Raw genomic sequence first — 16,696 nt, 5'->3', positions numbered from 1 at the left:
ACAAGGAATTTAATTTCTAAAAATTTTATTCTATCTCAAGTGGTTAAATAGCATAAGATAATTAAACTGGAAAATGAATCAATTTTTTTTCAAAATATTTGGTATGTTACAACCAACGAATAAAAATCATATTTTGATAAGTTGACAAAATATCATTATTACACAAATACATGTGTATATATACATGCGAGAAAATGTGAGAGTAAATACATGTTATAAAGGGCAACAATGCCTAGTAAATATTTACTGCTGGATTCTCTAAAACAGAGAATAAGACTACCATCAAAATATTACAATTCATGTTTTGGTGCAATATCCTGATATTGAGAAACTGTTTCCTTACCCGCAAACTTACAACTTAATCCACAACTTATTCCTACAAAACATAAAAACTATTACAAACACGGCCTAAATCTTTTAATTGTTGGTTACAAGCTTACGCCTTGAGAATTTTCTTCATTCTAGAGAATTTTGGTAGAACATTTTTCTATGCCCTTTATAATTTATAAAGTTGATATTTCCATACGCAAAAATCTCACTAAACAAACCTCTCGTGGTATGAATAAGAAAAGTTGCCAAGTTTGGCAATCAACTCTCATGCTGGGTTCTTTAAGAAATATTATGAAAATAAAAGAACTAAAAGTTCGGAATCAATATGTCTAAAAGAGAATTCCTTAATATTTTCTTCACTAGAATGCAATGCCCCAATCATGTAAATAGCAGCATCAAAACACAAGCAGCTGAAGAAGCCATCCTCATCAGTGTCACACTCGACATTCTATGCTGATTATTTTTCATATTTCATCGCACTCTCCCAACTACCAGATTTCTAAGTGGAGGATTGGAAAGAAATAAAAACATTCAGAGCAAATTTGAACAATGTACTGCAAACATATTCTAAATTTGAGACATGATAAGAAAAAGAAACAAATTACAGATTTTGAGCATATGAATCATGGAACCATTTCGAATTTTGATTATGTGAAATGAAGATGATGAGCGGACCCCTCATTTCCTTCCAATCTTTGCAGTGAAGAGTTTCAAGAACACAAACAAGAAAGAAAAATTTTAGCTTCCTCAAAAAGAGTTGAACACAATTATTGGTGATTCGATTCCGCATAACAAATCGTCCTAGAGCATCTCATGTGTATTAAAACAATGTATCGCAATACAATGACCAAAAGTTGGAGGTTCAGTATGTTTACTGATCAGTGGACCAAAAACTGGCTGTCCTTCAATCAGGAGAGCACCTTCTTAACCTCTGATGTTACCTCTTGAGGAGGTTTTTCTGCAGGAAGGTTTGCAACAATGCCCTTCTTCTTATAGTAGTCAATAACCTGTAAAGGATTATAGGAATTTTAGTGGGGAGGAGCTACTAGAGTACCAAAGGCATCAGTTCACAAAATAAATGAAACGGGAAAACAAAGAAAATAGGTATTTGGCAAACATACAGTCCGAGACCATTTCTAGTGAATCAACGTCATAAAGGGTCCACAAGTATGATAGAGCAACAGACAAATTAGGAAAATAAATTCCATCGCCAACACTCAATGCACCCATGAAAATGGCAGGATGGATCCCCAATCATTGAAGTGTAAGCAACTGCCGCCAAGTAGAATGGAAGCTGTAACTTATTCCTTGCATGGAAATCCATAAAATCCTTGGTGCAAAATAGCAGCACCTTTTGCAGTCTGTAACATAACAGTTCACCATGCAATCCAAACAAGAGTTGCCCAAATTGGGACATAATAGATACCACCATAGAATTCGGTTCTTGATGCAAACCCCAAGTACAATAGGATTATTTGGCTTTTGGTCAAATTAGTATGAAAAGAAAGGGGCAAGAGAGATTGGTGGTGGTCATGTTGTGCTGACCAGAAAAATTGATGGCACACATTACCATTCCTCAAAATTGAAGGAACAGGGTGTCCCTAGTCTGACTTTCTTGATACCAAATCCTAAATTGCAGGTAACAGTGTCCCTTTCTTATGGGTAGATGCAGCCATACCAAACGGCAAAGGGATCTATGTAAGCCAAAATATCCATATCTTTTTGCCCAAGGGTCTTTGCAATATGTTATGTGAGGTACCATTACAATTCACAGGTTTGCTACAAATGTATTGAATGCAAGCAAATTTACGAGGCTTCTAGCATGCATTATGGTGGATCGGAAATGCAGTATAAGCTACAATTCCTTCTCATTAGTCATTCTACAAGGCATAAAATGGCATTTTTCATCAGGAGAGATAGACAGAGGAAGATAGAACTGCATTCACATGACCACTGTGTTTATTCAAGGCCCAAAAAAGGGGGGAAAAATGTGATGGAGATATTGGAGCACAAAATAAGGATACAGGACAAGGGAATAAAAGCTGATATAGCATGGCACATCTACAAATGCAAAACATAGAAGAACTTGAAATTATGCTCCTATGGAACATTGGTAAAGAAATAAGACATAATCTTCTACCACTTAGCAGTCATATTATATATATACCATAAACCAAAGCAAATAGGGTCAAGAAGCAGATGTAAGATAATTCACATGAAGAACAGATCATTTGATCGCATCAAATAACTGAGAAGAAAAGCATACGGGTTCAGTCTGCTTGTGGAAAGCTTCAAGCCTGGACTTGAGAACAGCTGCTGTATCATCCTTACGTTGAATCAACGGCTCTCCAGTTACCTTCATGATAAGGAGATTAAATCAGCTATAGATGCGGAAAAAAGTTCAATATATGAAGTAGTCAAGGCAAGTTGAGTTCAAACTTCAAAGAGCCGATAACCATACTTCATTAGCATTGGAATACTCAATACACCAAAAGGTTGAGCAAAGAACAAATCTATAGCGAGTAGTACATATTGGATAAAGTTAGCAGTCTAATTTGCAATGACAGAAGAAAATAGCATCATTACATCATCAACACCAGGAACTTTAGGAGGTGCAAATTTTGTGTGGTAGGTACGACCACTTGAAGGGTGAATCCAACGACCAGTAATTCTCTCCTCCAAGATAGTATCATCAATTGCAAAGTTCAGAACCTTGTCAACCTTAACTCCACGTTTGTCAAGCATCTCATCAAGCTGAATAAGGAAACAAAGACACTTCAGATCTTACCTATTATACAAACTCAGCAGATCATAATTGTTATAAAGAAACCCAACTGGTGAAGTCGTAAATGAATTGTGACAACCTTTTGTGCTTGGACAACTGTCCTTGGAAAGCCATCAAGAATAAAACCTTTCTGACAGGAAGGCCTGTTCAATGCATCATCTATTATCCCGACAACCAAATCATCAGAAACAAGTTCTCCCTGAGAAATCATGAGAAAGAAGAAATTTTGGTTAGAAGCAGTAATGTCATATCAGGTTGCAGTAGCAGAGCATCAGATATACCTTTTCCATGGCTTCTTTGGCCTTAACCCCAAGAGGAGTCTTGGCAGCAACAGCAGCTCGTAACATATCACCTGTAGCCAGATGGCATAAACAAAATTCATCCTTTATTATTGGTGACTGAGTACCTTTCCCTGATCCTGGTGGACCTGCAGTTTATAACAAACATCACAAGCATCAGATAAATGAAACAATTGAATGTTTAGATCATTATGCCATGGAAAAACAGATTGCAAGGAGTCGTCCATCGCATGATCTAGGGGAGACCTAAAGTAACTAGTTTGAGGGAGGAACAGTCATGGTCCTCATTTATGCCTTCTCAAGCAATGGATTCTAAAACCAAACTGCAGATGCATCAGCATATTAAAATGTTCTAATACTAGCTAAATTCAACGCACAAAACTTGGACTCCACAATATAAGAAACCTCCTTGTACATATCAAATTGTTTCATCCTAGAACATGAGCATTTTGCAATTCCCTCATCAAGTGCCATCTGCCACTCCTTAGAACTCCTGAAAACTGAAAACGAATCTTAAGATATAATTTCCATAATCACCATTATGTTTTCATTTATTTGTCCCACAAACACAGTCTAGCATGCCTACATCAGCTACCCACAAACCACTCTGGTGATAAACAATCAGTCAAGAGAACATAAACATTGTTAAAAACGAGTCGAATATTCCACGTTATCTAAATACAGTACGGAACGCATTTTAAAAAATGCACTACAAATCTCAATTCCAACTGCCCAACAGAAACACGAAACATTTTACGAATTAAAAGAATTGAGAAGGCAAAACATTCTCATCTGTAACAATGCACTCACAAAAGACCAAATCTGAAAATTTGAACCTCTCGATTTTGCAATAGGAAAAGAGAAAGAGAGAGAGAGAGAGACGCCTATCCAAAACGATTGCAATTTCCTCTCAAAACCCATTTCCGTTTCACCAATCAAAAATCGGGAACCTTACCACGCCCAGCATTCGCTCAAATCCATCAAATCACCACAAATTCCAAGCAGAATTCAAAATCCGTAAACCCCTATAATGACCAAAAATAAAAGACCAGGAAAATGAGCAAAAGAAAAGGAGTCAAACATTACCAACGAGGATGAGGCGTTTATCAGGCTTGGTCGAGCACTTCATACGGCGGAGAAGCTCCGTCATGAGATCCACCGAGGGTACATCCTCCAGATTCGCCGCCGTCGCCATTCTCTCTCTCTATGTCTCTGTAGCGCGGTGGTGCGGTGGTAAGAAAATGGGAGTGAGGGGAGAAGGAAAGTAAAGTGACTCTGCGTGTTATAAATTCTTTCCTTAGGTTTTTGGGAGTTGGGACTTCGGACCTTCCAATGCTTCAGATTCAAGCAGGCGCAGGCTCACGCTTAAGCTTGTACCTAAAACCCATTTTTGCCCCTCATGTTTATTTAAAGCAATAATAAAGAAAATACATGCCATACCTATGCATATTTTTTTTAAATTATTATTACATTTATCCAGTTATCAACCAAAAAATAATAATAATAATAATAATAAAATGAATACGGATAAAAATCCATAAAATGAATTAACTTTAAATGTTTATAGATTAATAAAATTTATTTTATAAACTTATTTTTTACATAATTACGGTTAATTTATGTGTAAAAGTATTTTATTACACACATAATTATTACAAGAAGTATTTATTGGAGTCCAACAACATCATAAAATATGAAAATGGGCATCGAGGATTTTTTAAATTTTTTAAGAAACTAATGTGTAAAATAGAAATTTACAGTAAAAATACATAAGAATTAGTAGACTAAGTGAGAACGGATAGGTTAGTAAGTGGATTGATTAAAGTGTAATTCAAAATAAGTTGAAGCTGTTGTAGTGAAAGTTACCTCATTTGCTTGTTTAGCCTCCTATTTATGTAAGTCGGATGAGACAATTTATTAGTTGGTTGAGCATAACTTTTATATTCTCGCATTTTAAAGTGATGTCTAATTTCAAAGGATTATATTGGTACAATTATAAGACATGACATCTATGTCCAATACAAGTTCAAATCAAAACTGCCACATCAGCAGAAAAATAGCATATTTAGAAGGAAATTTGTTATCAGGAGGGGAGATAACATAGCCTTACCCCGAACTTCCAACGACTATGATTATCCCTTGCTAACATCACTTCATATTGAGATATCATTTGAGGTGAAAAAGTGATCTTGAAGTATTATGGGAATTGATTGAGCTTTTCAATATTGTAGATGGGCTTGATGATAACTCGGTCTCAAAAGCCGATTTCAATTGGATTGAAAGTGGTATTACATTGCTTGAGCTTTGTGTACTTTTAACCTGATCGTTATATAGTAAACAACTCAATCAAATCTTGAAAAATTGATATCCTGAATATCAATATGAGTTTTTCTCTTAATAAATAGTATTGATAAAATTATCAAAAGATGCTCCATTTGCCTAAAACTTTCATTCCATTTGTTATAGAACAAATTATGAAATTTCTTTATAATTTTTGTCGCTGCAATATTTATTAAGTAACATGTAAAGTAACTAAATTATTATATTTTCCATGACAAAATAATTAAGTTAACTAACTAATAAATGTTTTAATGAAATTTTAATTTTGGGATAGAGGATACAAAATTTAATAACATTTTATGTGATAAATCAATCAAATTACAATAATATTAATATGACATTGTGACATATCCGATATTTAATCCCTACATTTACCCAAAAAATTAAATCGAACATAAATTTCATTTAATTAGAAGAAAAGAAAATAGACGAAAAATAAATAAATGCTCACCTACCAATTTACCATCTACTTCGTGCGGCCTTTCATCTTGAGAGGTTGTTGGCAAAAGCACTGAACTTCCAATTTTACCCTTTATTTATATTGTCTTGTTGACCACCAAACTTTAGCTTAGACTTAAATCCTTAACTTCCAAAATTGCCTGCTTTACGTCAATGATTGTTATTGTTATTATTATTGTTGTTGTTGTGGTGGTGGTGGTGATAGTGGTGCTGTTGTTGTGGTGGGGGGGGGGGGGGGGGGGGTTTTATTTTTTTGTAAGAAAAATAATACTCAATTTTATTTATAAAATTATTTTAAATTGCCTATAAAAAATGAAGACGATATATATTTTTTTTTTTGCCTACTTTATGTTTGAAATAAAGTATGTTTGGTTTGTATTAAGGAGGTGCTCCCCATTTTTTGGTCTGTTTTTCTTAATTTAATTTATTTATTCATCTTATAACTTCCAAGTCTCCCATTATCTTTTGATATTTACTTTGTTTTTTTATTTTTTTAATGCATCTTTTTTTTACACTATTTTATTATAAATTTGATATTAACTTATCTATATATTAAATGAAAAATACTTTAAATATATTTGTTTTGAATAGTATTGTACAATTATGTGTATGCCACAAAATACTAGTTTCTGTTGAGTGTGTCATGAAAAATAGAAATGACATATTTTGCATGTCGAAATTAGGTTCAATCACAGTTTTCATACCATGTTTGTCAAATTTGTTGGTAATCTCTATTATGATCAAGGGTGAAGATTGAGAAGTAATGGAGGCGACTTGAAAAAACAGACCATTCTGCTCAGGCTAGAGTAGTTGAAAAAGGAGGAAGATACATATGGAAATGTTAATCAAGGAACGTTGACGACGTTCTCGGCCTATTATGCACTGTTTGTCCTATGATCACTACTTAATAATTCTTTTAGTTTTCGGTTTGCATACAACCAATTGGTCAATTTAATCTCTTTTCATGCTTGGGTGGGTGCAGACTTAAAACAGCTTATCAGGGCATTATGAAAGGGTTGAACCTCGTGAAATTAACATCAACTGATAGATGTACTTTCACGCTCCTCCATGGATCAATTCACTTACATTTGAACAAAACATGGACAACTATCCAGATATTCAGAGAGGCCCTTTGGATATCATCCTGTTATTCTGTCTTTAATACTTCGATTCCAAGGTTTTTTTTTTCAGCCATCTTGGTTAGAAGATCTATGAACACAAGTGTCTAGACCACCATGGCGCCAACCAAACTGAGGATGCCTCCAGCAGCATGGCAGGGACGAGTGCATGATAAGCAAAGAGGAAATGTCTCTGAGATCTTGAGGCAGGTGGAACTCTGCTGAGGCTGCCGCAAGGAAAGAGCCGATGGCATCGGTAATTGATATGATCAGGGCGCCGACGCCAGTAGCTGTAGCTGAGAAATTGGGGGAAACAGTACTGTCCTGGTAACCATTTTGGTTGATATTGAAAAACGCTGAAGTAACCATTCAATTTTCTAGTGATATTTCTACAAATCGTTGGCTGTAAACCATGTAATACAAATACAGTAGAGAGGGGATTTTGAGAAAATGCACAACAAATCTCAACTTCAACTGCCCAATTGAAACATGGAGACATCCTCATATTGATTTGAACAGCCAATAAACACTTCCGCTAATGAGAATTGAGAAATATGCCAAAATTTCCATTCATCACAGCAGTATCATCTTATAATAATGGACAGCAGTATCATCTTATAATAATGGGAGACTAGAATACCAGCACAGAAAAACAATATCCTTACAACTATCCAAAATGTTCGATACATCCGCTAAATTACTTATGCTCGAGCCAAGAGACAGTACATAATAACCTTCCCTTCTTCCGACTAGTAAGCTTTGCCAAGCTTACTCACTGTCTTCAGTCCGTGACTTCTTTTTCTTCTTCTTTTTTCCTTCACTGACGGCGGGTACATCTTCCATGATCTCATCTTTACTCTTCTTCTTTTTCTTCTTTTTTGCAGTTCCATCTTCTACATTGGATCCATTCACATCATTCTTCTCCTGCTCTTCTTCTCCGTCCAGCTTTCGTTTCTCCTTTTTCTTCTTCTTCTCAGTTTTAGTCTCCTCATTCTCTTCTCCATTTACAGCAGCAACAGCAGGCTCATCCTCTGCAAAAAGTTTGAGATGGAATCAAGTTTTTTTTATGTCCGGGCAACATATCAATTGGAAAGCTAATGTAAGGTGCTTCTTTCCAAAAAATTGTCAGGACATTATAATGGGCCATCTACTTACTCTTTTTGTGTTTTTCACTTTCTAGAAAACATAGGGAACAAGGGTTTGTATCTTGTTGAAGCGGAAAACTCACTAAAAAGATGCAGGCAAACAGACGACACATAAAATATACAAATCAAGTGAATGGTTTAGTGAATAGTAAACATGATTACAGCAAACACATATATGAAACATTGTGATCATTCTATCCACTAAGAGCTAGAATCCAACACTTTGTCCATTTAATCAATTCAGTTTAAATCAATTGTCCATCAGCTAAAGAAGAGTAGTCGTAAACTAAAGGCATAAGCAAATACACCACCAGCTATAAAGCATAAAAATATGCGATAGAGCACATGAATCAGTGCCACACGAATACCAGACAATTAAAGATCTATCTATTCATTCAGAGATCAGACTTTCTCATAACCGACCCCTTAAATGTTTTAAATATTTTCAGAAGCATAATTTGAATGTCACCTTTGCCGTCAACTGATTCAATCGCAGATTTCATCACGTCAATGTTTTTACGAGGAGCGACCCCTTTGTCATAGAAGTCTAGCCGCTCCTCAACTTGCTGACGGAGTTTCTCTCCAAAAGCAGTTGTATTTTTCTCTGCAACAAAAATATGTCATGATTCATCAATGAAATTCTTAATGCACAAAAAAAGAGGCAAAACAATGGCTTGGGAAGAAAAAACTGGTTACCTAAGAAACAATCAATTCGAGAGGCGATAGAGCACTTGTTTGCAAGATAGCGAGCCATCCGTCCTTTGTTTCGAGCAGATGCACGGCCTATGAAGGAAGAATGGAATATAAGGCCATACTTTGGAGTGTTCCCACGCGTTTTCAATGCCCTGAAGCAAAAAAAAGAGTATAAGCAAAACCAGGAGAGAAACCAATAATATTCCTCAAAACCAATAAAGCAAACAACAAAGCAGTCAAAAGTGTGCACTAAACTAATCAAGAAATGTGCGGCTTCAGGGAAGTACCTAAAGAGAGCCTTCTCTGCGCCAAGTATCTGAAGAGTTGAAGAAGGACACTTTGCCAGGTTTGTTAGACTACCAGCATGAGAAATCAAACGTGCACCCACAACTTCACCAATCAATGCAGCCAAATTAGGTGCTATATCATTCATTTTGGCAACCAGATAATCATATAGCTTTTTCCTGTACTCAGCAAGGTCCATCACCCTTTGTGCAAATTGCTTGACATTAATCAAGTCTATTGGCGACAAATCCTGTCCTGGAAACATAAAGAATTTCATGTGAATATAGAATAAAGCATGCATTTCAACCAACAAAAGCCAGAAACTGTACCCATGGATGCTTTGGCAGCCTCTATGATCTCCTTTGCTTTATCTTCATCCCCAACTATGTCTGTCAGGCCTGATAAATTGTCCTCAGACAACTGTGATTTGTCCTCCACATATTTTGCAACTTTGGCATACAGATAATTGTCATTGACAATCTTCACTAATTCAGGGAAGTGCCAAGAGTACCATTCTCTGAATGAAACAAGGGATATATAAGAGAATATGTACACAAATAACCTTCGTTCTAAAGGACCTCACATGACTTATAAATAGTAATTAATAACCATTAACAGGCAGTAGAACACTAGAATTAATAGTTGCAACTTGCAACTAACCAAAAAGTAGTTTAGCTAGGAGGTAAACGAAAGGAATATACTGACCTTACTCTCATGGCAAAGGAATTGATATCTTTATCAAGGGTATCAAGAAGAAAGATAGCCTGGATAACCATATTGTCTACACGGTTCACATTGAACTTCACCTTTGCTCTGCTGTAACTGTGACCCAGACCAAGTTGTGCCTTCTCCAAATCACCAGGCTGTTCATATTTAATCGGACACATCATTCTTCAACTTGTCCCAAGAAGAAAAAAAGCACAAGATGGAAAATGACTAACCTTTAGATTTTCAATGAACCGATCAAAATGCAATCGCACACCTCGAAGAAGCTCAAGAACAAACTCATTGCTCTGGCAGGGAATCTTAGTTACTTCATAAATATGTGATCCAAGCTTCGGTTCTGCCACCCCCAAACTGAACTTTGGCTTCTTACCTTCTTTAACCTTTGGTAAAGTAAGCTCCAAAAAGTTCCTCAGCTCATCAGTCATTTGACCTTAATCCAACAACAGACCAGACAAACAGTGCAATTAGGTTTTTCAAACACAGTGGTTGGATTATGTTACGAAAAGAAGGAAAAAGAAAAATGAGGGAAGAACAACAAGCAAAATGGTTTCCTTAATCAACTAGTACAATACAGTTTCAAAGCAATGGAATCTTCTAGCCATTGGAGGTTCTAATTTAGTAGTACATCCTATTTCCAGAAGGATGGCTCCAGACACCCACCCAGAACTACAAAATGAAACAGAAAACCCAGGTGTGTTTTTCCTCTCGTTTTTGCTTCCTTGCGTTCCAAAAGATACAGATAGAGGTTCCTTGAAAAGAGGCTGTAAACTGGCGCAAGCAAAGTACAATTATCTCGACAATATTATACTCCCTTTTCTGCAAATTGGATATCCCACAAACCTCTTAAGAGTCAATTGACATTTCTTCACTAAAGCTTCAGTCTGCTTAAATGTCTTACAGCAACTCATTCCATCAGATGTACAGCAAGAGAACTCCATGACCAAATAAAATCCAATATTTCAGTCAACAGAAAGCCAAAAATTACCTCATTTCCCTTTTCAAAACTCTGCGTTACACATCACCACCAAAAGAATACCAACAGAGTTTCTCGTAGGAAAACAGGAAAAAACAAACACAGAAACATGCACGCACAAATACGCAACAACAACTCTCCAAACGAACTGGAAAATTTTTTCAAGGTCTCGTTTTTACCTTCGGAGACGGCGTTGCACTGGTTGAGAGCATCAAGCGCAGACTCGTAGGGGCTAAAAGCGGCGAGCTTCACCACCTTCCCAAACCGGTTAAGGTCGTCAACGGAGCTCCGAACCGCCTCCGTATTCTGCCCGATTTCATCAATCCCATGTGCTAAGAACAAACCGTATCCCGAAGCAGACTCGTACAGCACGTACAGAGCCATCGCTTTTCCCTCTCGGTGTCTTACTCCACCGTTTTGTATGGGGAGTGTGGGGGTTGTGGTACTCGGCGGGTGGAAGTTTGTGTTGTGAGACTAGGGTTTAGGGGTTTTTCTGTGTCAAGTGAGTGCGCATAAGAAGAGGGCACAAAACGAGGGATTAGGGTTTAGGTTGCGTTTACTTTCCTTTACTTCGGCTGATTTGGGCCGGGTCAAAACAATAGCATTTATTTTTGGGTCAAATTTTTTAAATTAATATATTTTTCGTTCCATTAATTATGATATTCTTATTAATTATTTTATAATTTTTTTTAAAAAAAATATTATTTTTAATATTTTCATAGAATAAAGTATTTTGGAAAAAAAAAATTCATAACTATCTAAAAGACTAAAGAGTTAATGATCACATGATATTTCTATCAAAATACTACGAAATCTGAAAATGCAGTATTGTTTATTTTGTTATAAGGAATAACTAGATGATATGATTAATCGAATTTAAATTTATGATAAAAAAGAATTTAGATTAGTGGTTGTCAGTTTACTTAAATTGATTATAATAGTTGGACTCATGCCACCTAAATTGATAGGATGAGTTCCGAGCATGATATTCTCAGGCCCCCGTCTAAATAAGTAAATGGCTGTGTTGTGGGGATTGGGCTGCTTATCCAACCCAATTTAGGAAAGTAAATGTGGCCCAAAAACATTATTTTTTTACCGAGAATTAATGAAAATCAAGTAACTAATTGGACGAAATGTGTACTATACCTAAAGTACATGACAGAAAATACAATTTTTTCAGATAATACTGAAAAATAAATCAAACTACTCGATACTCAATTGAAATCGATAGATAAGAGCTCGTTTGAACTTAATTTGCTAAACTTAACAAAACTAAACTTTAACAAATTTATCGTTTTATAAGTTTTCAAACTCGATTTGATTAGCTAAAAAAGAATAAAATATATTCAAAGTATCAAATTATTTCAGTTCGACTAGCGTTCGATCCAATTGAAATTTATTGAGTATAATTAAATTAATAATTAAATCAAATTCAAATATAATTTTTAAGGATCAATATAATTTAAATACATAATAATGTATCCGAATCTATTCAAATCTTTTATGACCATATCCCCAAACACTACGGAAGTGAGATAAGTTATCCACATCTAGTAGGAGTTCCTAACGCATTTTTTAAACTATAATAATTACAAAATCATCATTATTAATATCTTATAAACTATAAAATATTATTTTATGAAATACTTCAAAAGTTTATAAGATGCCTTAAATAAGTGAAACAATCATTTTTAAACCAAATCTAGCATGTTACCAGTACTTGAGGGTGCAGAAAAAACAGGCATTAAGGCCGGAGATCCTGCCGAGTGCATGGATGAGTATAGAGAGATGAAGGTGTAAATTTATATCTTTTTTTTTTGTTTTTTATGCATTAATTCGTTAAACGACTTAATTCTGAAAATTATTTTATGTCTGGATATGATATAAAGCTTCTATGTGTAACATAAAAAAGCAATTTGTGATACTTTATTCTTTTAGAAGCTTTTCAGCATTATGTGATTTATTTGTTTCATATGACTCGATAATATTCTGGTACGCTTCAATTGGTATAGAACAACACCCACTAATGTTATCAATGGTGCCTACGCTTTGAACCTATTGGGAACGGGTCCAGAAAATAGAGGAGAAAAAAGAGATCAAAAGTATCCCAAATAGAAAGTGAAAGGACACAAGTAACCACTTGCGAAACGAGTTTGCTTTGTACAACATGTGAGGGTCATTGTTTGATTTGGACATACTAATCATGGACTTGTGACTTACAAAGCTGAATAAAAGCTACTTTTTGTTTTCTTGTGAAAAAGTTGCAAAGCTACAAGGATGAGCAAGAACAGGGTAGTTTGCACCATACCATGCAAGGCTCTGGGCCGTGAGAGAAGAGTGAGGATGAAGAGGAAGTGAGTTGTTGGCCCTCATGGAAGGCTTCAGTATCATAGTCGAGCTTTGCAGCATACACTATACACTCAAGCAGCAAAAATGCACAAAGATAAAGAGCTGAATGCTCAGAGGATCTGTTTCACTAGTGGTAGTTTACAATTCCTCTCTACTGATTAAGAAATGTATGTGTGAGTGCATGTTGGATTTTTAGTGTTACTTTAAGAGTTTTTGAGTCTCCTGGAAACAGAAAAGATTTGAGGACAGCTACTTCTGGAATAGGTCTTCCAGAACACTTCTCACGTGTTCATTGTGTAAAGATAGTAAAGCAAATGTATGCAGAAAAAGGTAAATAGAAACAGTTCACAGAAAAAATGGGCATTGAATTACATTAAGCAGAGCGAACTCCAGCAAAGAAAACCATTTTTGAAAGAATTCAGTGTATGTAATCAATCCATTTTGATTGAACGCATCCTCTTATATTTGACCCATAAGATGCTAGCAGCATGTTTTAAGGAACACGTAATAAAACAGACTATATTTTATCAAACTATGAATGTCAGTAAACCAGCATAACTAGAAGCTTATCGAGTTTTGCCTGTCTGAAGGGGCAACGCACTGCCACAAGGAACGATAAGCTGGAATATCAGCAGCATCAACTCCAAGGGAAGCAAGGTTACGTCCATACTCCTGAACATCACAAAGAAGTGGTAAGACTAGGCCATTATCTACTGAAACACAAAAAGGCGAGAATATTATTCACATAATAGTAGTGACCTGAATATCAAGAAATAACTGCATGCACATTTTGTCTGTGTCGGAGACATTCTGATCTGAAACATCTGAAGTGGCTCCAGCTCGCCTTTGTGCTCCTAAACGTATTTTCTGAAGCGAGGACTCTGTTTTCCTGGCCTGCCAACAAGTATCGGTTTGGCAGCATTTTCAGAGAAAATGAAACAGAATGTAACTTATTTCATAAATGATTTCGTTCTAAATCCTCCTTTATCGAGAGGCTACGGTGATCCTGCCTAAAGAAAGAATTCTCCCCATTCTCACAAATATTGCTCTCTTTATGAGAGACAGTTCTCTACTTCATGAATGGCATAGAAGCCAATGAACAATAACCCATGGGGTAGTACAGTTAAGCAAAAATGTAATTATGAGAGATTTACTAATAAATACCATCACCTCATATTTTTTCCGTAATGCTCAACATTTCATCCATTTTGCAACAATATGCTTTTGTTTTTCTTTTTCACTATCCTCTAAATTCTAGATTCAGAGGGATATTTTATGTTATTGCTGAAAGTTAAAGGACAAAAAGGATGCTTAGCGACAGAGGGGAGGAATCTAGAAAAATACTGAATCAGCATACCACACTAACGAGGTCAGCAGCTAATTCATAATATCGACGAGTAATTTCATTAGCAGCACTCTGTACGAGTTCCTTCCGAAGCTCACTTGTTAGATATGTAGCAGCTCGCTCTCCATCCAGAAAAGCCTGCAAAATTTTGGCAATAGTTCAAACAGAAGATTTTCTGTACAAAGCAGTTTTATATTCTGAAGTACTAGGCAAGCAGAAGAACACGAGTAAAAAATCAATTGATACATGGAAATGTAATTTCTCAAGAGTCCATAACTGCATAAGTAAAGAGATAGAAATCAGCAAACAAGCTAAAATTATGTCCAACTAAGAAAACCTTGATTTGAAATCAAGCCATCATTTTTATTATACAAAAGCACAAACCAGGTCATTTGAAAGGACATTTAAACCACCAGAACATCAGTTTTTGCCAATGAAGAGCATAACCACATTATCTTTTGCTACTCTAAAGGAGAAAGACCATATGCACTTGTAATAACACCACTCAAGTGTCCTTGCTGCCTCTGTGAAGAGGAACTTGGCAAGGAAAAGTATAGAAGTGCATGCTATATCTACTCTCAGAGACCCACAGAAAAAGCAAACTTGCTCCATCCTACAGGTTAGGAGGTGTTGACTGACATCCTGGGTCACAGTGCCTTCAAAGGGCCAATTGCTGGCCCTGGACAAAAACAAGTCGAGTTTTGGCTATGCTTTGTGCAATTCTGAAAGAATGTAAATAGCACTTCTAGAATGCGATTACAACAGTGTTCAGACTTGTACAAGTAATTTCTACCAGAAATTAACGTTTTATGTAAAGATCAATAGAGGACTTTCTAAAGAATTACTGTTGCTGGGATCACTCAATTATATAATTACACTGTTAATTTTCTGCTTTTCACACTGGATATTCCGCAACCTCTTGACCTGCAATATCTGTCGGTGTTTGGATCCCTCATGATTACACTCATTCAGCTATCATTTGACCCTCAAAGTGAAAGACCTAAGCAATAACCTTGTTTGAGTACAAGGTTGGTGCAAATAGTAACCATCTATATTATAAGTTAAAAGTTACATGCCATACACAATGATCAGCACTTATTCCTACCTTCAGTGAGAGAAAGTGATCTATTAATGATCTTTACTTAATCTTGGACCAAAGGGGAGCAGTAGACAGAAATAAAATTCACAAACTTTAATGTTTAAATTTATGTTTTATAAGCTGCAATATTTAGTGAGCTAAACAACATGCTTTACCTTTAGAGGACGCAAAACACTTGATACATAAGGTGAATGACGAACAGGAAGAGGTTTGTTGGTCATCCTGTATGTTGCAGTTATTCCTTTCATTTGACGCAAGTCCTACATAATATATTTTTAAATACATCAAAGGCATTTCTATTAAAGTGCATCGGAAAATAACCAATCAGTTAAAAATACAATCTGAGGATGCATATTAATTTAATATAAAATCGCTTGTTACACTAAGTAGGCAGCATTAAATTAAGACTGAAGATGAAATTTGAAAAGATGGCTTACCTCCACAGATTTCTCAACTAGATTTTCTATAATTGAATTCATGACAAGAGGCTGAAGTACTTTGAGTGAATTGCCTCCCTGTAAGATACTCTCTTTCACAAGGTCAAGCACTTCAGTGGAACATGGCTTGAGAACCTCAAGTACATTCCCAAGGTAGCTGCCACATACTTCCTCCACTAGGCATTTTAAATCATGAATAATCTGTGACACAGAAAGGTAACTAATAAATTAACACAATGTTCTAAAACATTATAAAGTGGTTGCCAATTTTCTATATGGAAACAGAGCTACATGGCATCACCATTTATCTACA

The 16,696-nt window shown here is 35.8% G+C and overlaps 3 protein-coding genes across 3 annotated transcripts in view; all 3 read right to left on the bottom strand.

The window, feature by feature from the left end:
• LOC105166265 (adenylate kinase 4) lies at positions 954-4,740 on the bottom strand. Its single transcript, XM_011085571.2, has 6 exons — positions 4,501-4,740; positions 3,397-3,542; positions 3,195-3,314; positions 2,917-3,084; positions 2,597-2,686; positions 954-1,337 (listed from the first exon to the last, which is right to left on the bottom strand). Exons 1-6 carry the CDS (start codon positions 4,607-4,609, stop codon positions 1,239-1,241), a joined length of 732 nt encoding a protein of 243 aa, XP_011083873.1. The 5' UTR covers positions 4,610-4,740; the 3' UTR covers positions 954-1,238.
• Positions 7,877-11,694, bottom strand: LOC105166258 (nucleolar protein 56). The gene is made up of 8 exons (XM_011085560.2): positions 11,333-11,694; positions 10,396-10,610; positions 10,160-10,317; positions 9,784-9,971; positions 9,457-9,709; positions 9,173-9,321; positions 8,946-9,080; positions 7,877-8,362 (listed from the first exon to the last, which is right to left on the bottom strand). The coding sequence occupies exons 1-8, from the start codon at positions 11,535-11,537 to the stop codon at positions 8,100-8,102; spliced, it is 1,566 nt and encodes a 521-aa protein (XP_011083862.1). The 5' UTR covers positions 11,538-11,694; the 3' UTR covers positions 7,877-8,099.
• The window catches only part of LOC105166250 (conserved oligomeric Golgi complex subunit 2), a 10,035-nt gene continuing 7,185 nt past the window's right edge, over positions 13,847-16,696 (bottom strand). The window contains exons 8-12 of the mRNA XM_011085546.2: positions 16,384-16,584; positions 16,102-16,206; positions 14,860-14,985; positions 14,262-14,396; positions 13,847-14,174 (exon numbers count right to left, since the gene is read on the bottom strand). Of these exons, the coding sequence (XP_011083848.1) occupies positions 14,061-14,174; positions 14,262-14,396; positions 14,860-14,985; positions 16,102-16,206; positions 16,384-16,584 (681 nt within the window). The 3' untranslated portion in view covers positions 13,847-14,060. The remainder of the gene's footprint in view (positions 14,175-14,261; positions 14,397-14,859; positions 14,986-16,101; positions 16,207-16,383; positions 16,585-16,696) is intronic.

The sequence above is a fragment of the Sesamum indicum genome, linkage group LG1 (genome assembly GCF_000512975.1).
Source record: "Sesamum indicum cultivar Zhongzhi No. 13 linkage group LG1, S_indicum_v1.0, whole genome shotgun sequence".
NCBI lineage: Eukaryota > Viridiplantae > Streptophyta > Magnoliopsida > Lamiales > Pedaliaceae > Sesamum > Sesamum indicum.
This window is presented reverse-complemented; position numbering and strand designations above follow the sequence as displayed.